General features: G+C 38.5%; 1 protein-coding gene and 1 pseudogene across 2 annotated transcripts in view; both read left to right on the top strand.

Annotated features, from left to right (window-relative positions):
- The window catches only part of SLC49A4 (solute carrier family 49 member 4), a 96086-nt gene extending 74490 nt beyond the window's left edge, over nt 1-21596 (top strand). Inside the window, exons 8-9 of the mRNA XM_007449699.1 lie at nt 13340-13522; nt 20558-21596. Coding sequence (XP_007449761.1) covers nt 13340-13522; nt 20558-20673 — 299 coding nt within the window. The 3' untranslated portion in view covers nt 20674-21596. The remainder of the gene's footprint in view (nt 1-13339; nt 13523-20557) is intronic.
- LOC103069618 (GTP-binding protein Rheb pseudogene) lies at nt 5642-6764 on the top strand (annotated as a pseudogene). Its single transcript, XR_014368605.1, has one exon. The product of XR_014368605.1 is annotated as a GTP-binding protein Rheb pseudogene (transcript).
- Nucleotides 21597-26787: the final 5191 nt, after the last annotated feature.

Raw genomic sequence — 26787 nt, 5'->3', positions numbered from 1 at the left:
TTTTTATGGCTGCGTCAGGTCTTAGTGGTGGCACGCGGGATCTTTCATTGCGGTGCGCAGACTTCGCTCCAGTTGTGGCACGCGGGTTTTCTCTTCTCTAGTTGAGGCACACGAGCTCAGTAGTTCTGGCGCGCGGGATTAGTTTACCCGCAGCATGTGCGATCTCAGTTCCCCAATCAGGGATCGAACCCGCGTCCCCTGCATGGGAAGGCAGACTCTTCACCACTGGACCATCAGCGAACTCCCGTACTGCGTATTTTAATTAGTGATAGACCATGAAGGCCACAGTAATCATTTTTAGGAAGAAAATGTGAGGCTGAGAAGAAAGGCACAGCTCAATGATATAGAAATGTATATCAGTGTATGTGTATATACATACATATGTATTTTATATATTCAACATGCCCAAAACATGAAAAGCTCTGTAGTTGGCAAACTTTTGAATGTTTACTGTTTGCCTTTATGTGTATGTCTTTATTTCCAAAAGGAGTATTTTCACTTGCAATATCAAGTTTAATTTAGTTTTTATAAATATTTTTAATAAATATCTAATCTCATAATCCCCACTTTCCTAACTTTTATCATCAAATAAAAATTCAGTCAGTGTGTACAATAATAAAAATTTATCTAATAAAGTGTATTAATGTTACCTACTGTTTAGGGAAATTTCTTGATTCTAATCATTAAAATAATTTATGATAAAAAATGTATTGTTATTTTATAATCCTTATTTCATATTTATAATGCTTCTTAATAAAACTGTAAAAAATTTGCTATTATTCTTACCCACTAAGAAACACCTTTTAGGTTTTTGTTTTTAATATCCTAGTTAAGCTCTTTACTTACATGTATCTAAATTTGTTATTGATCTACTTAAATGAACCTTAGTCATCATCTGATACAACTTACTCAATAAATGAGTCTCTTCCATTACAATCCAGATGTATGTTCATATGACCACAACTTGAATGAAAACCTCCCTTGTTAATCAGCTCTGGGTCCTGGGAAATTCTTCCTCCTATCAAGCTATTACTTTTTGGAGCAACACAACTCCCACAGAGCAAGTCGGCCACGTCCCTCTTCTGTTGGCAGCCCTCAGAACATTTGAATATGTCAGTCATGTCTGGACTTTGCCATTAATCTAAACATCCCCCAATTCTCATAACCTTTCCTCATCAGCCATAGATTCCACACCACCAACAAGCATAGTCACTGTCTTCTAAACCTACCATAGCTTGTCAGGCTCCTCCTTAAACAGTATTACTAGAATTTGGCACACTTTCCCTGCTGCACTTGGCACCTAATGCTAGGAAGCTGTGGCTTCTCATAGCTTTTTTTGGTTTCTTTTAAAGAGAATGAAGTATAATTATCTTAACACTGTGCATATAAATGGCTGCTGAGCCCATAGGTGTCCATCATATTCCTTTAGATTAGGAATGATTTGAGGATAGAGTGTCCTATTTATTGTTCCAGCATAGCTGCTTTCATATAAGAGGCACTTGATAAATGCTTTTTTTTTTTTTTTAATGGTTTTGAAGAAAGGCTTGAGCTAACTTTTCCCTATTGTATACCTAAGCAATAATTTTTGGACCCATTTTACATTTATCATGATTAAATTTCATCTTTTTTTGTCTGTAACCTTTTGGTGCTCTGTTTTTTATTCTGTCATCTGTCTTATGAGCAGTCACTTCCAGCTTCTGTGTGGAATACAGATTTGAGAAGCATTCCTTTTGTGTCAATACCATTGAATAAAAGAAATATTATAAAAGAAGAATTTTTTTTCAGTCTGATACAGTGGCTTGGTGGAAAGCATGCTAGATTCTGTAGGCCTTAATTATACTATTGTTATTAGCACTGGTAATTTACATTGTTTCTATTTAAGTCATTTTGACGTTCAGAATTTCAGGCACTTCATCTTACTTTACCTGCCTCAAAGAGTTGATAGGCTAGTCAAATATGATAATATTTTTAAAAGCAGTTTTAAAAATTGTTTTAAAAATTATATAAATTTAAGATTTGAAGTTGTGATTGTTTTTGATATCTTGAGAATCTCATTCAATGCTGAGTAGAAATACATCTTCGCTAAAATTTTGTGATTTGTTTTATAACTACTGATCACCTAAGGTTTGAGTGATTTGATTAATAAAAATGTATTCATACGTAGTTTTACTTCCCTAAAGTTCAGTAATTTGGTTTGTCACTGGAAGCAGGGGTGGAGAGAAGAGTTCTTTCAGGGTTATGATCCAAGTCATATTCTTGAAATACAGCCTTTGTTACTGTATTTTGTGGTACAGAGGACTTTGTTTTTTGCAATTGAAATTATGAGCCTCTGAAATTTTATCAGCTTCTTTGAAAAAAAAATCTGTGTCAGCATTGTGTTTGTTTTGCTATATTACCTTGACTTTTTAATTGAAAGGCAGTTTATTTTAATTTTAGTATCAGTACTATAGAAAGTCATGGAAATATTTAATGATCATGTATTGAACTTCTCTGATGAGCAGGAAATTATCTTGTCTGCCTGACTTTTAATAGATGACATTCACCCACTGGATCTGCCAAACCAGTGTGTAAAGATACAGTATCAGACTCTTAACTGAAAATTCAAATGGAAGTCAAATTCAGACACATAATAATCAGGTTTTACTTTATGCATGTCCCAGAACACTGGGGAAACTATTAAATCTATCCTGACACAGCTACCTTTCCCCCATTCTGACTATGAAGATCTTAATTTAACCCTTTCCTGTGTAAATTTTTTTTACTTTTATTTATTTTTTTTATACAGCAGGTCCTTATTAGTCATCCATTTTATACACATCAGAGTATACATGTCAATCCCAATCTCCCAATTCATCACACCACCACCACCACCCCACCCCCACTGCTTCCCCCACTTGGTGTCCGTATGTTTGTTCTCTACATCTGTGTCTCAATTTCTGCCCTGCAAACTGGTTCATCTCTACCATTTTTCTAGGTTCCACATATATGCGTTAATATATGATATTTGTTTTTCTCTTTCCGGCTTACTTCACTCTGTATGACAGTCTGTAGATCCATCCACGTCTCTACAAATGACCCAGTTTCGTTCCTTTTTATGGCTGAGTAATATTCCATTGTATATATGTACCACACCTTCTTTATCCATTCATCTGTCGATGGGCATTTAGGTTGCTTCCATGACCTGGCTATTGTAAATAGTGCTGCAGTGAACATTGGGGTGCATGTGTCTTTTCTCTTTTTTTTTTTTTTTGTGGTACACGGGCCTCTCACTGTTGTGGCCTCTCCCGTTGCGGAGCACAGGCTCCGGACGCGCAGACTCAGCGGCCATGGCTCATGGGCCTAGCTGCTCAGTGGCATGTGGGATCTTCCCAGACTGGGGCACAAACCCGTGTCCCCTGCGTCGGCAGGCGGACTCTCAACCGCTGCGCCACCAGGGAAGCCCTGCGTGTGTCTTTTTGAATTATGGTTTTCTTTGGGTATATGCCCAGTAGTGGGATTGCCGGGTCACATGGTAATTCAATTTTTAGTTTTTAAAGGAACCTCCATCCTGTTCTCCATAGTGGCTGTATCAATTTACATTTCCACCACAGTGCAAGAGGGTTCCCTTTTCTCCACACACTCTCCAGCATTTGTTGTTTGTAGGTTTTCTGATGATGCCCCTTCTAACTGATGTGAGGTGATACCTCGTAGTTTTGATTTGCATTTCTCTAATAATTAGCAATGTTGAGCAGCTTTTCATGTGCTTCTTGGCCATCTGTATGTCTTTTGGAGAAATGTCTATTTATGTCTTCTGCCCGTTTTTGGATTGACTTGTTTGTTTTTTTAATATTGAGCTGCATGAGCTGTTTATAAATTTTGGAGATTAATCCTTTGTCCGTTGATTCGTTTGCAAATATTTTCTCCCATTCCGAGGGTTGTCTTTTTGTCTTTTTTATGGTTTCCTTTGCTGTGCAAAAGCTTTTAAGTTTCATTAGGTTCCATTTGTTTATTTTTATTTTTATTTCCATTACTCTAGGAGGTGGATCAAAAAAGATGTTGCTGTGATTTATGTCAAATAGTGTTCTTCCTATGTTTTCCTGTAAGAGTTTTTTTGTTTTTTTGTGTTTTTTTTTTGCGACACGCGGGCCTCTCACTGTTGTGGCCTCTCCTGCTGTGGAGCACAGGCTCCGGACGCTCAGGCTCAGCAGCCATGGCTCACGGGCCTAGCTGCTCCGCAGCATGTGGTATCTTCCCGGACCGGGGCACGAACCCATGTCCCCTGCATCAGCAGGCGGACTCTCAACCACGGCGCCACCAGGGAAGCCCCCTCCTCTAAGAGTTTTATAGTGTCCAGTCTTACCTTTAGGTCTCTAATCCATTTTGAGTTTATTTTTGTGTATGGTGTTAGGGAGTGTAAAAGAATTTCTTTCCTTTTTTTTTTTTTTTTTGCAGTACGCGGGCCTCTCACTGTTGTGGCCTCTCCCTTTGCGGAACACAGGCTCCAGACGTGCAGGCTCAGCGGCCATGGCTCACGGGCCTAGCCGCTCCGCAGCATGTGGGATCTTCCCGGACCGGGTCACGAACCCTTGTCCCCTGCATCAGCAGGCGACTCTCAACCACTGTGCCACCAGGGAAGACCAAGAATTTCATTCCTTTACATGTAGCTGTACAGTTTTCTCAGCACCACTTACTGAAGAGACTGTCTTTCCTCCATTGTATATCCTTGCCTCCTTTGTCATAGATTAGTTGACCATAGGTGCATGGGTTTATCTCTGGGCTTTCTGTCTTGTTCCATGGATCTATATTTCTGTTTTTGTGCCAGTACCATATTTTCTTGATTACTGAAGCTTTGTAGTATAGTCTGATGTCAGGGAGTCTGATTCCTCCAGCTCTGCTTTTTCCCTCAAGACTGTTTTGGCTATTTGGGGTCTTTTGTGTCTCCATACAAATTTTAAGATTTGTTGTTCTAGTTCTGTAAAAAGTGCCATTGGTAATTTGATAGGGATTGCATTGAATCTGTAGATTGCTTTGGGTAGTAGAGCCATTTTCACAATATTGATTCTTCCAATCCAAGAACATGGTATATCTCTCCATCTGTTGATATCATCTTTAATTTCTTTCAAAAGTGTCTTATAGTTTTCTGTATACAGGTCTTTTGTCTCCCTAGGTAGGTTCATTCCTAGGTATTTTATTCTTTTTGTTGTTATGGTAAATGGGAGTGTTTCCTTAATTTCTCTTTCAGATTTTTCATCATTAGTGTATAGGAATGCAAGAGACTTCTGCGCATTAATTTTGTATCCTGCGACTTTACCAAATTCTTTGATTAGCCCTAGTAGTTTTCTGGTGGCATCTTTAGGATTCTCTGTGTATAGTATCATGTCATCTGCAAACAGTGACAGTTTGACTTCTTTTCCAATTCGTATTCCTTTTATTTCTTTTTCTTCTCTGATTGCAGTGGCTAGGACTTCCAAAACTATGTTGAATAATAGTGGTGAGAGTCGACATCCTTGTCATGTTCCTGATCTTAGAGGAAATGCTTTAAGTTTTTCACCATTGAGAATGATGTTTGCTGTGGGTTTGTCATATATGGCCTTTATCATGTTGAGGTAGGTTCCCTCTATGCCCACTTTCTGGAGAGTTTTTATCATAAATGCATGTTGAGGGGCGCGCGAGCGAGGAGCCTAGGCAGCCGCGCCCGCCCGCCCCGCCCCTGGATGCCGCTGTGCCCCGGCGCGGCCGCCACCAATCGCAGCACAGGAGCCGCCGCCGCCACGGTTGATGTGGTTGGCCCGGGGCTGAGGAGGCCGCTAAGATGCCGCAGTCCAAGTCCCGGAAGATCGCGATCCTGGGCTACCGGTCTGTGGGGAAATCCTCATTGACGATTCAGTTTGTTGAAGGCCAATTTGTTGATTCCTACGATCCAACCATAGAAAACAGTTTCACAAAATTGATCACAGTAAATGGACAAGAATATCATCTTCAACTTGTAGATACAGCTGGGCAGGATGAATATTCCATCTTTCCTCAGACATACTCCATAGATATTAATGGTTATATTCTTGTGTATTCTGTTACATCAATCAAAAGCTTTGAAGTGATCAAAGTTATCCATGGCAAACTGTTGGATATGGTGGGGAAAGTACAGATACCTATTATGTTGGTTGGGAATAAGAAAGACCTACATATGGAAAGGGTGATCAGTTATGAAGAAGGGAAAGCGTTAGCAGAATCTTGGAACGCAGCTTTTCTGGAATCTTCTGCTAAAGAAAATCAGACTGCTGTTGATGTTTTTAGAAGGATAATTTTGGAGGCAGAGAAAATTGATGGGGCCGCTTCACAAGGAAAGTCTTCCTGCTTGGTGATGTGATTCTACTGCAAAATCTGAGGGCACTGGGAATCTGGCCTGCCTGAGGAGGCAACCTGCCCATTTTCCTTTAAGATAAACTCTGCTTCATTTCTCTTCTGTTAACCTGAAAGATTTCATTTGGGTCAGAGCTTCTCTCCTACCCCCTCCTTTCAGATTATGTTAAACTCTGACTTGGTCCAAATGAGTTCACTTCCATTTTCAAATTTTGAGCAATCATATTTTCAATTTATATATTGTATTTCTTAATAATATTATGACCAAGAATTTTATTGCATTAATTTTTCAGTGTAGTTTGTTGTTTAAAATAATGTAATCATCCAAATGATACATATTGTTACACTACTATTAACTAGGCTTCAGTATGTCAGTGTTTATTTCGTTGTGTTAAGTGTATACTTGTAAATAAAATAGCTGCAAAGCCTAAAAAATTAAAAAAAAATGCATGTTGAATTTTGTCAAAAGCTTTTTCTGCATCTATTGCGATGATCATATGGTTTTTATCCTTCAGTTTGTTAATATGGTGTATCACATTGATTGATTTGCATATATTGGAGAATCGTTGCATCCCTGGGATAAATCCCACTTGATCATGATGTATGATCCTTTTAATGTGTGGTTGGATTCTGTTTGCTAGTATTTTGTTGAGGATTGTTGCATCTGTATTCATCAGTGATATTGGTGTGTCATTTTCTTTTTTTGTAGTATCTTTGTCTGGTTTTGGTATCAGGGTGATGGTGGCATGAACCATCATAGAATGAGTTTGGGAGTGTTCCTTTCTCTGCAATTTTTTTGGAATAGTTTGAGAAGGATGGGTGTTAGCTCTTGTCTAAATGTTTGATGGAATTCACCTGTGAAGCCATCTGGTCCTGGACTTTTGTTTGCTGGAAGATTTTTAATCACAGTTGCAATTTCATTACTTGTGATTGGTCTGTTCATAGTTTCTATTTCTTCCTTGTTCAGTATTGTAAGGTTATACCTTTTTAAGAATTTGTCCAGGGCTTCCCTGGTGGTGCAGTGGTTGAGAGTCTGCCTGCCAATGCAGGGAACACGGGTTTGTGCCCTGGGCCGGGAAGATCCCACATGCCATGGAGTGGCTAGGCCCGTGAGCCGTGGCCGCTGAGCCTGCGCGTCCGGAGCCTGTGCTCCACAATGGGAGAGGCCACAACAGTGAGAGGCCCGCATACCGCAAAAAAAAAAAAAAAAGAATTTGTCCATTTCTTCCAGGTTGTCCATTTTATTGGCATAGAGTTGCGTGTAGTATTCTCTTAGGATGCTTTGTATTTCTGTAGTGTCTGTTGTAACTCCTCCTTTTTCATTCTAATTTTATTGATTTGAGTCCTCTCCCTCTTTTTCTTGATGGGTCTGGCTCATGGTTTTTCAATTTTGTTTATCTACTCAAAGAACCAGCTTTTAGTTTTATTGATCTTTGCTGTTGTTTTCTTTGTTTCTGTTTCATTTATTTCTGCTCTGATCTTTATGATTTCTTCTGCTAACTTTGGGTTTTGTTTGCTCTTCTTTCTCTAGTTCCTTTAGGTGTAAGGATAGATTGTTTATTTGAGATTTTTCTCGTTTCTTTTTTCTTGAGCATAGCTATAAACTTCCCTCTTAGAACTGCTTTTGCTGCATTCCATAGGTTTTGGATCGTCGTGTTTTCATAGTCATTTGTCTCTAGGTATTTTATGATTTCCTCTTTGATTTCTTCAGTGATCTCTTGGCTATTTAGTAACGTATTGTTTAGCCTCCATGTGTTTGTGTTTTTTACGTTGTTTTCCCTGTAATTCATTTCTAATATCATAACATTGTGGTCAGAAAAGATGCTTGATATGATTTCAATTTTCTTAAATTTACTGAGGTTTGATTTGTGACCCAAGATGTGATCTATCCTGGAGAATGTTCTGTGTGCACTTGAGAAGAAAGTGTAATCTGCTGTTTTTGGATGGAATGTCCTATAAATATCAATTAAATCTATGTGGTCTATGGTGTCATTTAAAGCTTGTGTTTCCTTATCAATTTTCTGTTTGGATGATCTGTCCATTGGTGTAAGTGAGGTGTTAAAGTGCCCCACTATTATTGTGTTATTGTTGATTTCCTCTTTTATAGCTGTTAGCAGTTGCCTTATATATTGAGGTGCTCCTATGTTGGGTGCATATATATTTATAATAGTTATATCTTCTTCTTGGATTCATCCCTTGATCATTATGGATTGTCCTTCCTTGTCTCTTGTAACATTTATTTTAAAGTCTATTTTATTTGATATGAGTATTGCTACTCCAACTTTCTTTTGATTTCCATTTGCGTGGAATATCTTTTTCCATCCCATCACTTTCAGTCTGTATGTTTCCCTAGGTCTGAAGTGGGTCTCTTGTAGGCAGCATATATATGGGTCTTGTTTTTGTATCCATTCAGCAAGTCTGTGTCTTTTGGTTGGAGCATTTAATCCATTCACGTTTAAGGTAATTATCAATATGTATGTTCCTATTACCATTTTCTTAATTGTTTTGGGTTTGTTTTAGTAGGTCCTTTTCTTCTCTTGTGTTTCCCACTTAGAGAAGTTCCTTTAGCATTTGTTGTAGAGCTGGTTTGGTGGTGCTGAAGTCTCTTAGCTTTTGCTTGTCTGTAAAGCTTTTGATTTCTCCATCGAATCTGAATGAGATCCTTGCTGGGTAGAGTAATCTTGGTTGTAGGTTCTTCCCTTTCATCACTTTAAGTATATCATGCCACCCCCTTCTGGCTTGTAGAGTTTCTGCTGAGAAATCAGCTGTTAACCTTATGGGAGTTCCCTTGTATGTTATTTGTCATTTTTCCCTTGCTGCTTTCAGTAATGTTTCTTTGTCTTTAATTTTTGCCAGTTTGATTACTTTGTGTCTCAGTGTGTTTCTCCTTGGGTTTATCCTGTATGGGACTCTCTGCGCTTCCTGGACTTGGGTGGCTATTTTCTTTCCCATGTTAGGGAAGTTTTCAACTATAATCTCTTCAAATATTTTCTCGGGTCCTTTCGCTCTCTCTTCTCTTTCTGGAACCCCTATAATGCAAATGTTGTTGCATTTAATGTTGTCCCAGAAGTCTCTTAGGCTGTCTTCATTTCTTTTCATTCATTTTTCTTTATTCTGTTCTGCAGCAGTGAATTCCACCATGCTGTCTTCCAGGTCACTTATCTGTTCTTCTGCCTCAGTTATTCTGTTTATTTCTTCTAGTGTATTTTTCATTTCAGTTATTGTATTGTTCATCTCTGTTTGTTTGTTCTTTAATTCTTCTAGGTCTTTGTTAAACATTTCTTGCATCTTCTCAGTCTTTGCCTCCATTCTTTTTTCCAAGGCGTTGGATCATCTTCACTATCATTTTTCTGAATTCTTTTCCTGGAAGGTTGCCTATCTCTGCTTCATTTTGTTGTTTTTCTCTCGTTCCTTCATCTGGTACATAGCCCTCTGCCTTTTCATCTTGTCTGTCTTTCTGTGAATGTGGGTTTTGTTCCACAGGCTGCAGGATTGTAGTTCTTGCTTCTGCTGTCTGCCTTCTGGTGGATGAGGCTATCTAAGAGGCTTGTGCAAGTTTCCTGATGGGAGGGACTGGTCGTGGGTAGAGCTGGCTATTGCTCTGGTGGGCAGAGCTCAGTAAAACTTTAATCCACTTGACTGCTGTTGGGTGGGGCTGGGTTCCCTCCCTGTTGGTTGTTTGGCCTGAGGCAACCCAACACTGGAGCCTCCGTGGGCTCTTTGGTGGGGCTAATGGCAGACTCAGGGAGGGCTCATGCCAAGGAGTACTTCCCATAACTTCTGCTGCCAGTGTCCTTGTCCTCTCAGTGAGACAGAGCCACTCTCTCTCTCTGCAGGAGACCCCCCAACACCAGCAGGTTGGTCTGGTTCAGTCTCTATGGGATCACCGCTTCTTCCCCTGGGTCCTGATGCACACACTACTCTGTGTGTGCCCTCCAGGAATGGAGTCTCTGTTTTCCCCAGTCCTGTCGAAGTCCTGCAGTCAAATCCCGCTAGCCTTCAAAGTCTGATTCTTCAGGACTTCCTCCTCCCGTTGCCGGACCCCCAGGTTCAGAAGCCTGACGTGGGGCTCAGAACCTTCACTCCAGTGGGTGGACTTCTGTGGTATAAGTGTTCTCCAGTCTGTGAGTCACCCACTCACCAGTTATGGGATTTGATTTTACTGTGATTGCGCCCCTCCTACCGTCTCATTGTGGCTTCTCCTTTGTCTTTGGATGTGGGGTATCTTTATTGGTGAGTTCCAGTGTCTTCCTGTCGATGACTGTTCAGCAGTTAGTTGTGATTCTGGTGTTCTCGCAAGAGGGAGTGAGAGCACGTCCTTCTACTCTGCCATCTTGAACCAATCCCCTACGTGTAAATTAGTTTGATTCTTTAGTTTCTACAGTAACAAGTGATTTCAGCATATATATCCAGCCAGTGTAAAACAACCTTGTGGTCATCATTTTTATGGTAATACAAGAAGCAAACACTGAGAATGAGAGAATTGAATGAAAATGCTTGGTTTTTTAATTTCTGGCCTCTGAGGTTATATCAGCAGTCTCAGCCCACTTATCCTACATATAATAGGAATTCTAATAAATAAGGTGGGAATATTTATGTCGAGGATCCTGGACCAAGACTGGGTTATATGGTTTCTGGGTGTAGATAGCTGGTGTGTGGGGCAGCTCACCCAGTGATAACCATTTCTGAGTCAGGGAGCTAACAAACCTGCATGAAGTAGAATTGGATTAGCTGCCAATTTGTTAGTTTACAATGCCACTTCTCTTTTTTTATTTTGTTAAGTAGGTAAGATATGCACATAGTAAAAACTAAATTCAAAAAGTAGGAAAAGGGTATATAATGAAAAATGTCTACCGTCCCATGGCCCCCAATTTCCCTCTCTAGAGGCAACCTTGAATGTCAGTTTCTTGAGTTTTCCCAGAGAACTCTATACATTTACAAACAGGTGTATATGTGCGTGTGTGTGTGTGTTTGTATCCCTTAACACACTCTTCTGTACCTTTTTCGCTTATATATCTTTTGTTTTAAAGTGTTTCTCTTTATTTTATTAGCTTTAAAAACCTAGTGTGTTTTGTGTTTTGGGATAAATGCTGGGTGTATAATGACTAGTAAGTTCTTCTTAAAATTAATAACTTTTATTAATAATAATTTTAATTGGAGTATAGTTGATTTACGTTGTGTTAATTTCTGCTGTACAGCAGTGATTCAGTTACATATATATATATATATATATATATATATGTATTCTTTTTTTTAATCTTCTTTTCCATTATGGTTTATCATAGGATACTGAATATAGTTCTCTGTGCTATATTCAGTGGTTTTTCATCTTAAACTTCTAGGCTCATCTGCTTTGGAGTCAGTAGTGGTCTCTGCTCTGGTTACCATGACTGACCATAAATGAGTATAAAGTGTTTTGTAGATAGAATACTCTATAAAGCTACCAGTGATATTCCATCCCTAGATTTCCTAATGTACCACTAATGAGTCATTTGTAAGAAGTGTTGATTGATTTGTGTGATCTATGTCCAGCAAATATACAGTGAGCATGAGGTGTGGGGTTTTGTTTTCTTTTTAAGAAACTCTTGAAAAGTGCTTCATGTTTTACATGTGTTTATATCCATCAGATGCTTCTCATTTAATCCTGTGAATAGCCTGGTCACTGCTTTAGCCAGCAATGCGTTCTTTATTTACCATCATCCTTTTGTTCTCTATTTCCATGTGCCTTCTAATCAAAGAAACTCAAAGTAATCATCAGCTATTTGTGGTACTAGAATGTGTTAAATATTTTGTAATCCTGAAAGGCTAGTGTAATTGGAGGAGGAAGTGTGAGTTGAGATTAATTAGAGAAATGCTGTTAGAAAACAGTAGATACAGTTTTTGTTTTTACCTCTTCAACAATGTTAGGGATTGTTAATGATTGCAATCGGGTTTAGTAAATTCTGGTAATTTGATATGTTCTATGAATAATACATAACAGATTTAGGGTAATTCCCTCACTTTCTGCGGTTTCTGCAGATAAATATTTTTACTTAACAAATATTTTTATTAAAAATATTTTCCTGGTAACTTCAGGGTTAGAATAATTGCTACTCATTATCATCAGTGGGCATGATATACTTATTAGTCTAAGGGGAGATGTTTTAGGTTTCTAAATAGGGTATCATTTTTTCCTCATTGATTCTGTTTTCACCTTCAAATTAAAATTATTGAAGCTTTGTATACAAAGAGCATTAATAAAATTATTTGGAGTGGGGTGCATTTCTCTAAACATTCCTGTAAGAAAAAGAACAGTGTCCTTATTCAAAGATTTCACTATAGATTGGGTTAATAGGCTATTTATTGGCTTATCTGGGATCCTAGCCACTATTAATGATACACTTGTAGGTAAAATTTTTTTCTCTGTTCCAAAAAAGTCATGTATTTTTTTTAGAAAACTCTTGACATGAAACTCATTCTAAAATTGAGGACTATTTCTATTTTAAGTGTTTCTCCAGGAATTACACAGCAGATAATTTTTATTTTATGCTTGAGGGCTGTTATTAACCAGTCTTAAAATATGTAATTTTTAGTTACACTTAACGTTTCTTACATTTTTTTCTTAGATTTTAACTTCTCTTTAAAGTTAAAGAATGAGTCTAGATTTTGTCTTAATTTGCTATATTTTACCTATCCCTCAATATGCCAGGAGTGTGACTCAGGGGAAAGAAACCTTTAAATTATAGTGGTAAAAATTGTTTCTGTGCTTTGGAGTAATCCACCAAAAAGATAAAGCAAATAAACTGGTAATCATCCAGCAAGAGAACCTTTTCCTATCTACTCCACAAAACCTGCGTGAAGATCTGACAGATGTGTGAAGCTTTGTGGAAGTTCTTCAACTACCACTGAGAAGAGATGCAATTCCAGAGTTGATACTCATGAAAGAGAACACCCAGAATATCCATCTGATGTGACTCACTGCTGCTCTTATGAAACTAAAATGTTTGTGTTTTTATTTTAGTGACATTGTATGCCTCCTGTATTCTCCTGGGAGTGTTCCTCAATAGCAGTATACCTATATTTTTTGAGCTTTTTGTGGAAACTGTCTACCCAGTTCCAGAAGGAATTACTTGTGGAGTTGTCACTTTTTTAAGTAATATGTTCATGGGAGTACTTTTGTTTTTTCTCACATTTTATCACACAGGTAAGAAATTTGACTTTTTATTTACTATCTAAATGTGTTAGGAGAGAGCTTTGTGGCACTGATGTATAGGGAATTTATATGGAGAATTCCCACTAAGGCAAATTACTTTATTTGAGCTTTCACATGCGAAGAAAATATCTTCTGTTGCTTTTCTTGAAAGGCATCCAGCCTGATGGAATGCATCCTCACTGCCCCCCCCACCAAAGTTTCTGATTTAATTAACTTGGAGGAGGGGGGGGGTGGCAGCATTTCTACTTTTAAAAGCCCACCAGCTGATTCTAATATGCTGGTTCTCATTGAGAACCACTGATATCTTGCTTTTAAAAAAAAAAACTTCAACTCTACTGTCTTAACATTAGGTAGAAATTAAGGTCAGGGGTATATATGTAGTTTAAAGCTTTGCAGATGAATGAGAGATCACCCAAAGAGTGGATCACCTGTATAGGACAGCTCTGTCCAATGGAACATTTTATGATAACAGAGGTGCTCTTTATCTATGCTGTCCAGCACAGTAGCCACTATCCCATGAAGCTAATGCAGCTAGGGAACTGGATTTCTCATTTTCATTTTGATTAATTTGTTTACATTTAAATTGCTATATGTGGCTACCAAATTGGTCAGTGCAGGTATAAGAGTGAAAAGAAGGTTGCAGTTAGAACCCAGGGGTACACCTTTAAAGAAGGGGGACGTCCTTACAAAGGAAGAAGGGTTGGGTTCCTGAACCCAAGTAGAGGAGTCAGCCTTGGACGAAAGGAGGTGGAGATAAGGCCGTGTGTGTAGCATAGAAGCAGAGGCCTGTGCTGAGCACATTGTTGAGGGAGCTCCTTCTTGATGGCACCAACTTTCGGCTTAGAAGCCAGTTCATCTATGAAGAGTTGGTGGGAAGGTAGTGGAGAAGGGGCTTAAAGAGAGAATGAAACTTTAAAATAGCTTTTGAGGGGGTGGGAGGAGATGCTGCAGGGACAGCTGGAAAGCTTGCTGGGCATATTGAAGGCAGGCCCCACTGGTGTTGAGGTCTACGGGTTTGTAGTGGCTCTGTTTTGCAGTTGTTTGGTTTTCTCTGATATCCTCTTTTCTGTGGTCCAAATTCTGTCTCACTATTTTAGAAAATTGGGGCACAATTATCTAGACTTCTTTTTTACATGTTAAAATAAGGATTTATACTTATTTTATACATCTAGACTTTTAAAATTTTATACTTGTGAGTCTTAAATATAAATCTTTTATTAATTTCTACTAGGTTTATATCCCATTTTATTTCCTTGTCTTAAATAATTGAATATTACTACTTTTTTTTCTGGTTGCTGTTTTCTTAACTATTCATCAGATACAGTAAATTTGGATAATTTGTACATGGAAGAATCTAATTTATAAGACTTAAATGTAAGAAATGCTCTAAAATGTGACCCTCCAAGAGACCTAATTGTCTCTAGGAATTCTGACAGGCTTATAATTGAAATAGTAGCCATGATAACCTCCTTGACTGGAAAAAAAATTTTTGAAACGTTCAAAGCTGATGAAACAATCTCCCTGGGTTTTGGACAGCTTTTGACATAGCACTTTCACCTAACAGCAAAGAGCATCCAAATGATATATTAATTTCGTAATATAATTAACAACAAACTAGATCATTTCTGTCCATCAGTAATACAGGTAGAGAAGGTTTCAACTTTGCTAAACCTGATATACGTTTGGTTTATCCTATGAAAGAGAGTGACATTTTCGAAGGCAAGTGATATTAATAAAGTCAGACCACTCTTCACTGTCCTCCTGGAAACGTGTTTCCATTAGGGAAAATGCCATCACCAGGTATGTGGTCTTTGCCTTCAATTAGTTTTCTAAACAGAATCACCTAACAGTTATTACATTATCAGCTTTAACCCACTTCAGCTGTGTCATAGTTGAAACTAGGAGGCTCAGTGCCTCTCTTTTTTTGCCTGGTAAAGTATCAGAGATGGCTGTTGCCCTTAGAGTGGTAGCAACGGTTTTCCAGCTCATGGACACAGGTGGGCTGAATGGTCCTTGCAGCCCGGCTGAGCATGGTTTCTCCTGTTGGGTGGAAATTGTTTTGTCTTCCCAGCATTTAAAAACAACAACAGTAGATGCCAGATCATGTTATCCCCGAATAGACCTCTTGCACGTGGTCTATAGAGTATAACAAACATGTATTTGTTGGTCCGTTTAAAGCAGGAACTACCCCTGTGCTGTCTGACTGTGGAGGAGCCCAGTGCACTCCTACCATTGTGCTCGGCAAGCAGAGTGTCTCTATCACTCTCCTGGGTCTTGAGTGTGCAGCTTCCAATTTGTTCAACAGAGACTGGTGTCTGTACATCAGTCAGTGCTCACTCCTCATCTTGCAGATTTATAGTGACCAGATACAAGCAGACATTTTTGGTTCTTTGGCACAGGCAGTGGAAGAAACAGCACCATTTCTGCTAATTTCTATCTCACTGATATAATCAAGGATTTATCTAGCTGGGGGGAAAAAGCTTCCCTCTTCTGGGTTGGTTTCTGATCATATGTTCTTATACATATCTATGTAGATATTAAAGGTTTCTGCCTAAACTCCATGAGTATTGTGAAAAATAAAACTTTAAATAAAAATTAATCGAACAGGATGGTTTTCAGGACAAAAAAAACCTCAGTGTGTTTTGACATTTTAGAGTTAATGAGAAGATGAATGTGAAAGAGCTTAGACCAGGGCACAGCTGGCACTCACCAAACGTTTTGTTTCCTTCTGGATAATTAGCTGGTGATGATAGGAATTTAAACATCTAGGCTTCTATTTTAAAGAAATGCTTTTATGTGCTTATTTGTCAGTGCATATAATGAATACACACAAACATACCCCACAACTCTCTAAGGCTAAAAGGTTCCTAGAACTATGAAAACTCTGTTGAGATTCTTTCACTTATAGTTAGTTGATCTCGCCCCAAAAGTCCCACAGCAAAAGTCCACATGCCTTATAGCTGAGGTATGATGATACCTAAATTACAAATCTGAAAACTATATAAAATTATTTCCTAAATTTTTAGTTCCGCAGCCCAGTCTGCTAAACATTTTATATAATGAATTCCCTTCCATTAGAGCCAGTGTTTGAATGTCATAATTCAGTCATTTTAAACTTGAAAAACTCACCCAGAAGTTAGTTATGTGTCAGAATTCAACTACTAGTGACATGATTGGAGGGCTTGATTTTTAATCATCATAAAGATAGGCGGTTTTTTAGGTCACTTCTCAAGGAAGTACTCAACTTCCTGACTAGAGTTTTTGGTTTCCCACCATGTGCTATCTGGTAGATGACTATATCAGATATGGCTTTTCAGGGCTGTACAGACTAACCCCAAAATGACCACATTAGAGTGCCTTGCCTGGCAAGATAGGATCCACTGGTGATTTGCTTGTTGATTATGGCCATTGCCATCATTGATGGCGAATGTCACACAGGCTTCTATACCAATGCCACTGGCCTATTTAGAGCCCTGGGTCACAGAGTTTCCCATGTCCTGTGTTGACTCTGCTTTGGGAACCTGGACCATGTCAAAGAGTTCTTGGAGTTTTTCTGACTTGGGTTTTTTAAGGTCACTTTGAGAAAAAGTTACTTGCTCCTTAATATAAGCACATTTGCAAAACTGAGTTGCTTCCTATGATGTTTGCTTTGTGAATCTCAGCGAGTATTTCAGACAGCACAGTGATGTTTTATTCTAATAACTTCACGTACAAAATCAATTTGGAAATGCCGTTGTATGCTTTATATGCTCTGAAATGTATTCTAATGTTCTGTTTTACAGTTTGTACCTTGTTTTGTAGTTTGTATTGGCTGTTATTTTTTGTTGTTGTTGTTTTTCTAGAAGGTTTGCAGCAAGTTTTGGCTAAAAACATGAAAGGTTTTACCTCAGTCCTTTCATTTTGAAGTAGCCAACCATGAATTGGAGGCTGCATTGTGTGCTGAGGAGGGAGGTATTGTCTAGTGGTTACCAGGAGAACAGGTTCAACAGATGTGGACTAGTGAAAAGTAATTTTATATCTAAGAAGTAAAATAATGCAATGTGCTGGTCAAAGCGATTGGATAATTAACCTGGAGTGAAGGGAGCGGGGCATCACACTGAAATTGTGGTGTCAGCTGGCTTCTCTTGAGAGAGAATGGAGACAATTTTGTTAAATTACCATAATTTTGGTTAAATCACCAAAGAAACTAGAAGTTTGGTTCTGGAAGATAGTGTCTGGAACCAGACGAGTACTTGAAGCCAAAAGTGTGACATCACTGCAGGGAAAGATGAGGTGAAAAGTAGAATGGTCCTTCATCCTAATTAGCTCAGCTCCAGCAGAGCCTCACCATTTGGTGCAGAGCTCTGAGTAAACTATAGCACCTGCCTCACTGGAAATTGCCAGAGTCCTCAGGCTGAAGCACAGGAGATGACAGAGAGCCAGCAGAAATGTAGAGGCAAGTCATGGGGGCTTGCAGTATGGATTTATAGTTCCTCTAGTGAAAGGCAAAGGGAAGGAATGTTGGAAAACTGTGCTCACTTTAAAGGCTAAAAAAGAAAATTGCGATGGGTAAGGACTCTGTTGGTTTAATTACGTCACGGCACTGGGCTCCAAAGGACCACAGCCAACTTTGCTCTGCCAAGTCAGACTGAGTTTTTTGGGGGTTTTTTTGCGGTATGCGGGCCTCTCACTGTTGTGGCCTCTCCTGTTGCGGAGCACAGGCTCCAGACGCGCAGGCTCAGCGGCCATGGCTCACGGGCCCAGCCGCTCCGCGGCATGTGGGATCTTCCCGGACCGGGGCACGAACCCGTGTCCCCTGCATCGGCAGGCGGACTCAGCCACTGCGCCACCAGGGAAGCCCCCAGACTGAACTTTTAAGCAAGCCATTTCCTGCACATTAGAGCCCCTTAGGTGTGGTTTATGTGAATGGTTTTCAGTGGGGACATGCAGAGATTTCCATCCCTGACCTTTTTCTCTCTAAAAAGGCAAAAATTTCAAAGAACACTGGTAGTTGGTTAAGCCAGGTGAACTTAGTGAAGGGTGGATTTGATTTCTCAGAGAGAGGCACAATAGTGAAAAACAACCAACCAACAAACCAAGACACTAAAGAGCAATTTTGAGTTATTTTTAGAGATTTCATCTGAACCCAGGTAGAAGGAATCGTTTTACAATTCTGATGAAATAAAGGTCTGCTTTGGCAATATTTGACTAATTTCTAGGTTTAAGGAGAGCTAGGACAAGTTGATTGTTGCTGCATGTGTGTTGCTGTAGCTCCCAGTGAAATAGTCTCTAAAGTTTAGGAAACATCTTTGTTGTAGACTTCAAGTGCCGTACTTTCTTTTAGCTATTGCTTAAAATGCGACCTTAAAGTAAAAAACGCTCACTTTTAGTATAAACAGTATGCTGTTATCTCTATTTTACTACTTTTTCTTTTCGTATTTTTTCACTGCTTCTTTTTGCTTGTTAAAACTATCATCAGAAATCCAGAGGCTTTATGGTTAATATAAAAGCAGAAAATGCTTGGTGCGTCATTTCAGGGAATATTAGAATAAAGACAAGATCCCAGAGATCACAGCGTTTCTGAGTGTTTAGATTCTAGTCAGTCCAAGTAAAGGACAGAAAACAGCTTTGCATGATAATACCATTGAAATATACGTCTTTGTTCTGTGCTATAGAATAGCATGTCTGACTTTGAAAATGCAGAAATTGAGAGGTTAGGGAGGCTGCTTTTGCGAACATATTATAGGAGAAAAAAGGTACTTCAGCACCTTTCCTTACTAGTTGGTTTTCTGATTTCCATTCCTGAGCATAAATTGCTCTTTTAGCCGTATGAATTATGGATTAATCTAAAGCAGCAGCATAGAAACCTTTAGGATGATTTTTGAAGATTAAGGCAGTATTAGCATTCTGTAGAAGCACAGAGGGAAAATATAAACTTATAGCCGTGCCCAAAGGAAAAAATGGACCAGGGAACGTGTTTCCTTCACTTTTTGTTGTGTTTTTATTTTTTTCATTGAAATTGCTAAATGGCTATTAAACTGGAGAAGTTATCCCCCCCGCCCCCGCCACCAGCCCCTTTATGCCAAGAAGCTGCTCACTTCTGCACGGAAGCCTCAAGTCTGACTGACAGAGGGGGTTGGGATAGAAGGAAGCTGAACAGATGCCCGGCTCCAAGGCCCCCGGAGCCAGAGGAAGCAGCTAGAGACAGCACAGTCGGCAGGGCAAGCATGTGTGTTTGGGTAGCAGGAGGCCCAGGATTGGCCTGTTGGAGAGTCCTGAATTCGTGAATGAGCATTTTTGAAGAAGCATGTTCTCAATTCCATTAAATCAAAAAACAACATTATTTGAATTGCCTGTTTAGATGATTCCTGTAAATCGTCTGGTAATTGTCATCATACATAACCATTATGTTAGTAGGAAAAAAAGACTAGAAAGAAACCAAAGTATTCACAGTAGTTTCTCTGAGAGTAGAATTTAGGATTCATTTTTTACATTTTACTTATTTTATATATATATATGTATGTATGTATGTATGTATGTATTTTCTACTCTGTTTTACAGCGATTACTACTTGACTTTTTGCTGAGAATTAGATATCTCTTTCCAAAAAAATTTAAAAGTGTTATCTCAAAATTCAGGCGACTTTCTTGTCTTTCTAATCCATCAGATATTTCTAAACAAGGACAAGAGTGATGGTGATAGGGGGCACTTTAAAAACAATTAAACTAACATTTAAAGGTGATTGCTTTTTCTTTCTTTGAAGTAATAGATTTTTTTTTTTTTGGCCACCAAAGTCAAGTTGGGTTAAATTGATGAAAAGTCATTAACAATACTGATTAAAAATATTCCACAGGAAAGCCCTGTAACATATTACATGCGTCACTTAGACTCCACATTTGTCACTGTTTATTGAAATCCGGTTTTCAGGCCTTCCAGGGCGCATTTATTATAAGTGCTTTTGAATGCAAAGCAGGTTGCTCCCAGCATACAGGTGGTGTTCTGCTGGTGACACATGAATGCTTACAACTGCATGTTTTTGTCTTACAGAGTTGTCTTGGTTCAACTGGTGCCTTCCCGGGTCGTGTTTGCTCAGTCTCCTCCTTATTCTGTGCTTCAGGGAATCCTATGACAGACTCTATCTTGATGTGGTTGTCTCAGTTTAATAGCACAGACTTGAAGGAGTTTTTGAAAAGAGACTGGAAATCAATACTGCATACTGCACATTTGCTTGGAATTGCACATCTAACAGGAAAAAAAAAGGAGAAGAGAGAAACTTCTTTCAGAGGTTTTGTTAGGTTACAGATGATCACATTAATTTAATTACTGCTAGGTAATAATAATGTGGAACTTGAGTGATAATAGTGTATTTAAAAACTGTATCAATGGCATACGTGTGCCTGAGTCTGGGGTTAGAAGTGTGATGTCTTACACAGAAAGCACTGCCTAGGTAATTCCCTCTATGTTTTGTGCCAGTGCTAAACTACTGATTAATTGTAACTATGAAAAGAAATAAAGGGTGTCTATTACATGAAGATAACTCCTTCCCTAAGCCACATATCAGAAAAGGAAGAAATGCCACTAACTTCTAAAGAAGTTTAAAGCCTATATCAGATTTTAATTATAAAATAGCCAAGAGGTGTATCATTGATAGATATTAGCCACCTGTACTCTACGTTTTTTTCTAATAAAGCCATTTCTTATATGACTCCTTATTTTTAATTAGATCAGAAACCTTTGGCCACCTTAATTATGGTGATCAAGTGCTTTCCAGTGACCGCAGAGCACATACTTTGTGTCTCGATCTTAACTTATCCTTGTTTCTGTGAAATACAGTTTCATCTGCTAGGCTCTTAAATGATTATATTAAATGTGACTAAATGTTTAACACAGTCGCATTAAATGCTGTATGAAAAATGTAATTTTGTTCCGATTTAGCACTTTGTTAAAAGTGAAAATGACAAATCCCATAGAACATCCTGTGTCTTCGGGCAGATATATATGTGGTGGCATGGGATGGAAAATCCAGCACCAGCTGTTGCTTACCAAGGTTGTATTTTATTAAGTGACCCTTGTTTGAAAATAACAATTTATAGCATTGAAACGTTCAGATCTGTTGAGTGATTTCTGAATTACTTTCTTGTATCTCAATTCAGGTTATAAAATATTCAGTTCTATATAGAGTGTATATTTGAGAGGGTAGTATTTTGCCGGTACCTGCCTTCCTTCTGTGGATGACAGCTTTTTCAAAAATAATACCCACTGGACAGCTCTCAGATGTGTATTTCACTATGACATAAAATATGCTCTGGTGGGGTTATGATATTACCACTATTCAGATTTACATAATTCCCCTCATGCTGGAAAATCAAACACTTCCTCAAAAAGTCAAGAATGATGTTTTATCTTCATTGTTCTCAGCTTCCTCCAACCCCCTCTCCTTTTCTACTCACTTGAAATTGTATCTTCATTGTCAGCTAAATATATATTTTATTTGTCTTCTTCTGGATAGCAGAGTGTAAGGCAGCTCCTTCTATTAGCCAAGGTGGTGAACTATGGTTAAGGGGACCTGGTCAGCACTTAATTGACTCATCTCCATACATTCGCTCACACCATCACACACAGTCCCAGATACCCCTCCTTTCCCCCCTTGGTAAGTTGAAGGCTATGCTTTTACTAACCTCGGTCCTAGAGGAGGATGCTGTTACCGTCAGGCCTTCTAAGATCCGAAATTGTGCAACCTGGAAAGTAAGAAAACCCTCAAATTTAACATCTGTCTTCAGTCACCTTTAGACCATCCCCCTTTATAACCACCCTGCTAATAACTTAGCAGCCAGAACTGAAAGAACTGAGGAACTTGCTGAAGAGAAGAAAACCTGTGAAAGCTAGGCTTAGTTCCTGTCAACTCTGTCATTCTTCTCAAATAAAAATAAAAGGAAAGCAAAGCAGAATTCTTAAGGATAATTGAAAGCCAGCCAGTCCAGGTATCAATAGTCCATGACCCAGGTGCTAAAATAACCACCACGCCTTCCTGTTTAGAATGAATCTAGAAAGGTGAGGGAAGAATTATGATGCATTTGGTTTTAGTCAGAACTGTTGTGTTTGAGGACACTCCTATATAAAATTTTGCTATAAGACTTCTCATACAGAGCATTTTAATTACAGTTAATTCTACTTTTAACACATAGTGAAAAATAACGTTAAAAAATATTACCTAAATGACTGATTAGTTCAAAGACAGACCAAATGGGTAGTGATTTTAAATTCTTGCATTGTACCAGGCACCAACCACTGTTTTTAGCATACGTGAGATGAGATGAGAGGTGTCCATTTGTCTCATTTACAAATCCGCTTAACCCCTCCAGCAGATAATTGTTCTAACCACAAGCTGCAGCTGTTTTAAATGATCAAGATTTCATATACCAAACCTGATAGAACGAGAACCAAAATCTTCTAGGGGTAGGGGGAGGATTACACATTATTTACTTACCTATATTTTTCATAATTTCTTTTTTTACTTTTGTATTTCTCACATGCATCAAAAGACCAGCCATAATCTTTGCACTTTATAAACGAACATTAAAGAGTCCTAATGAATTTTATAATTGAAAAAAATCTTAACCCTCTACTAATCCAAGCACTCATTTTAGAATTTATAGGAACAGCCCCAGAGAGGTAAAGGATCTTGCCAAAGGTCACAATCCTAGTTAATGACAAAAGTAAAACTAACTAAAACCCACATCTTCTGACTCCCAAAGCAGTCTTTTTTTCTCTACCTCAGAGAATTGCAGCTTAATTTGGACATTTTGGGGTGTTCGTGAATACTCTTTCATGTTCAAAAACGATGGGGCTTAAGAGTAAGATACTGTTAAAATTAGGTGATTGCTTGATTTCTAAGTAAAATCCGTCTTTTTTTCTTCATCGCTATCCCGCTGGTGCTCTAACACCTCTAAGTCTTAGCTTGCAGTGAGTGATGCGATCTGAAAAGTTTCTGATGACTAATTCAATCCTCACAAACCAAGTCAACAGCATTATTAATTGGTAAGGACATGTTATAGTGTAAGTTCCCTGTGGCTTATCAGTGAATATTTCACAGTTTATGGGAAGAAGCATTTTTTAATATGGTCCCTGGTGGAGATATAGAACAGATAATTACATACACAAATGCATTTCACTGGAGGGTAGAGCTAATAAAATAACAAGAGGGAGTCAAGCACCATTTTGTAATATTTAAGCATATATGGCCTAAGGGCCACGTTTTATCATAGTTCATACATTCATGTTTAATTATTGAGAATGTTTACAGCTTGCCTTTCTAATGAGGGATTCAAGCGAAGAGATTTTAAATTGAGGAGATTAAATTCTCATCTACTCATCTTTTAATTCTTTTTTTTTTTTTTTTTTTTTTTTTTTTTTTTTTTTTTTTTTTTTTTTTTTTTTTTTTTTTTTTTTTTTTTTTTTTTTTTTTTTTTTTACTATTTTTACTAAAATCTAGGCATTCATCTTGCTGTTTGCATAAGTACAAGCTTCACTTTATACTCAAGATCAAATGCAAGTGCATAGTAGATGTTTTAACTTAATGTTAAAAACCACATTTGTCCCAGAAACAATAAGTACAGGAATTACTGTGATTATACCATATTATCAAGCAAGTGCAAAAGCTGTGACATGAAGAAAGTGTCCTATTAAAAAACAAATATATAGAAAACTATGAGGAAATTTCATCAGACCTATTTCATAAATGTAGGAAAAATAGAATTCCACTTTAATTTGTATGATTATAATCATATAGAAAAGAACGAGATAAAGCTTATTTCCATACCGTCAACAGTTTGCTAATCTGCTGGGAAATAAAAACAATACTGACGGGGGAGAGTGTTGGACCATCCCAGAAGAACAAAACTTGACAGGGAAAGTTTTAGGTGCTCTTTTAACAGCATCCATTGGGTAGTTTGTGCTCAATAGTGGTGCGTGTCTGCTCAGTAAGCAGACATCTTGGCCATCCTGAGCACTCATGTCCTTTCAGGTGTCTTCCCGGTTCAGTTGGAACCTCAAACTTAGGAGGTGACCTCTAGGAACTAATACCAAGGCCCTTAAGAGACTCTTGAGGGTGTCACCTCTGGCCAGGGAATGGGAATGATAGAGGCTGTGGGCAGAGAGTACAGGCAATGACATGCCCTAAATCTCTCCCCTGAACCACTTCTCTTTTTATAAATAATTTTAGTTTGCTCTTGGTCAGGACTGAAACATCAGCCCCTTGTTTCACCTGAAGTTTCCTGAGGTTCTTCGCTTGTCCTCACTGCCCTGTACCTCAGCTTTCTGAACACTTGCATGAATCTGCCCTCTGTTCCATCCTGGTCTCCACTTCCTTGAGCTGACTTCCTGGCATAGGCTTCTTTACCCTCAACCCCTCCCTAAGCTCCAGGGCCGAAAACACAGTCTCCTTCCTGCCTAGTAGTAAAGGCATACACCCAGGCTGCCCTCTCATGAACAGGATGCTAGCATGAGCAGAACGTAAACAAATCCAGGCACTCCAGAAAGATTTAACAGTTATTCTCACAGCCAAGTCGTATAAGTTAGAATATTCCCCTGAAATGGGAAGGGAATTACAAAAGTCTCTAACAAGTTTCTCGTGTTATTATTTCTTGTACTTTTATTTTTTATTTTTTTTAAATGCCTTTTGTTTGTTTGTTTGTTTTATTTATTTATTTTTTGGCCAGGAGGCATGCGGGATCTTAGTTCCCCGATCAGGGATCAAACTCGCGCCCCCTGCACGTTGGAAGTGTGGAATCTTAACCACAGGACCACCAGGGAAGTCCCTATTTGTTGTACTTTTAGAATGTGGACTAACTTGCCTCATGTAGTCTTTCTCTTGTGTCTTGGAACCTGGTAGGCCTCAGACAATAGCCTTCCATCTCAGCCAACACTCAAAAAGAGAGCAAAAAGCTGCCCCACCCTAGCTGTTCTGTTCATTCAAGGGAGAATTAATATTTTAAAAACAGCTAAAAAATGAAACAAAACATGAAATTCATTTCAGCAACCTTGGAAAAATGATAAAAACACATCAAACCATTTTAGCTCTAAACATGCTACATTTGGTACATTGCGAGGCCTGGGGCTCCAGAAGGGATGCCAGAAGATCAGCCCTACAGCACAGCGCTCTTGGGGTTCCACCAGGCTCTTCTAGTTTACAAGCGAGGCTTCTGCAGTCTTGATCAAAATGGCAAGAATGACTTGGAGGCACTTCTGATTTACCTTAATGTTAGAAAATGATACTTTTTTAAACTACAATTTAATTTAGACTTCCTCTAGTTCAGATTGGCTTTCTTCCCATTCACCTGAAAGAAGTGTAGAATCAGAGATGAGGATTTAATCCAACACCCCATTTTACAAATAAGTAGAGAAGATTTCAGGTTAAATGACAGCTCAGTTTTAGCAGATCACTCGACTCCTACACCAGCATTCTTTCCATAAGTGATCAGTGTGTTAACCAGAAATAATTTAAGTAAAATTTCTTTCAGATTTTTGAAAATTAAAACACGTGAGTGTATACCCATTATAAAATACCAGTACAGAAGTATAAAGTGAAGTCTACCTCCAAACATATGCTGGTTGATCCATTCTCCTTTTCAGAGATAATCCCTATGTGTCCTTTCAGAAAATTTTCTGTTCATTTACCTACATCAAGTATAAAAACAGAGAGAGGATTTAAAATCAAGTCATCTCAGGAACTATTTCTTAAGACCATGTTGGCATTAACACTTGGGCAGGAGTTTCTGAGCTCCTTATTTTTCTCCAAGACAAATCTGTATCAAACGTAGCAGTGGTTAATGGAAACATTTTACAGACCTGGTTATGTGCCATCAAGCTCTATCATATTCTGAAGTTTAAAGGTGAACTTCAATATGCAATATTGGTTTTCTTATTGGAAATATAGACAGTTTTTAATGCTGCCAACTAAGGTCCATGCCCCGTGAGAGAAGAAAATGAATGATCCACCCCCAAAATCCAAACGGATTTTCTTGACAAGGTTTTCTTGGCTGTCCATCTCAGCAGAGGCACGCCATACTGTAGAAAGCAGAAAGTCGAGAAAGACAGCTTATGCCATCCCATTTTTTAAAAAAATAATAGCTAATGAAGATTCTGGTAATCCTTAACTATTTTCCTGGTCACCTTCCTTAGCTGTTCTAACTTTCGAGCTACCACTAAAATTGATGAACTGTAACAGGACAAGAACTTAGCTTTGTTTGGTCACTTCTTTCTTTCCTGCCATCTTTCCC

Source organism: Lipotes vexillifer, unplaced genomic scaffold (genome assembly GCF_000442215.2).
Source record: "Lipotes vexillifer unplaced genomic scaffold, Lipotes_vexillifer_v1.1 scaffold1378, whole genome shotgun sequence".
Taxonomy (NCBI): domain Eukaryota; kingdom Metazoa; phylum Chordata; class Mammalia; order Artiodactyla; family Lipotidae; genus Lipotes; species Lipotes vexillifer.
Note: the sequence above shows the minus strand (reverse complement) of the source record. Positions and strands in the feature narration are given on the sequence as shown.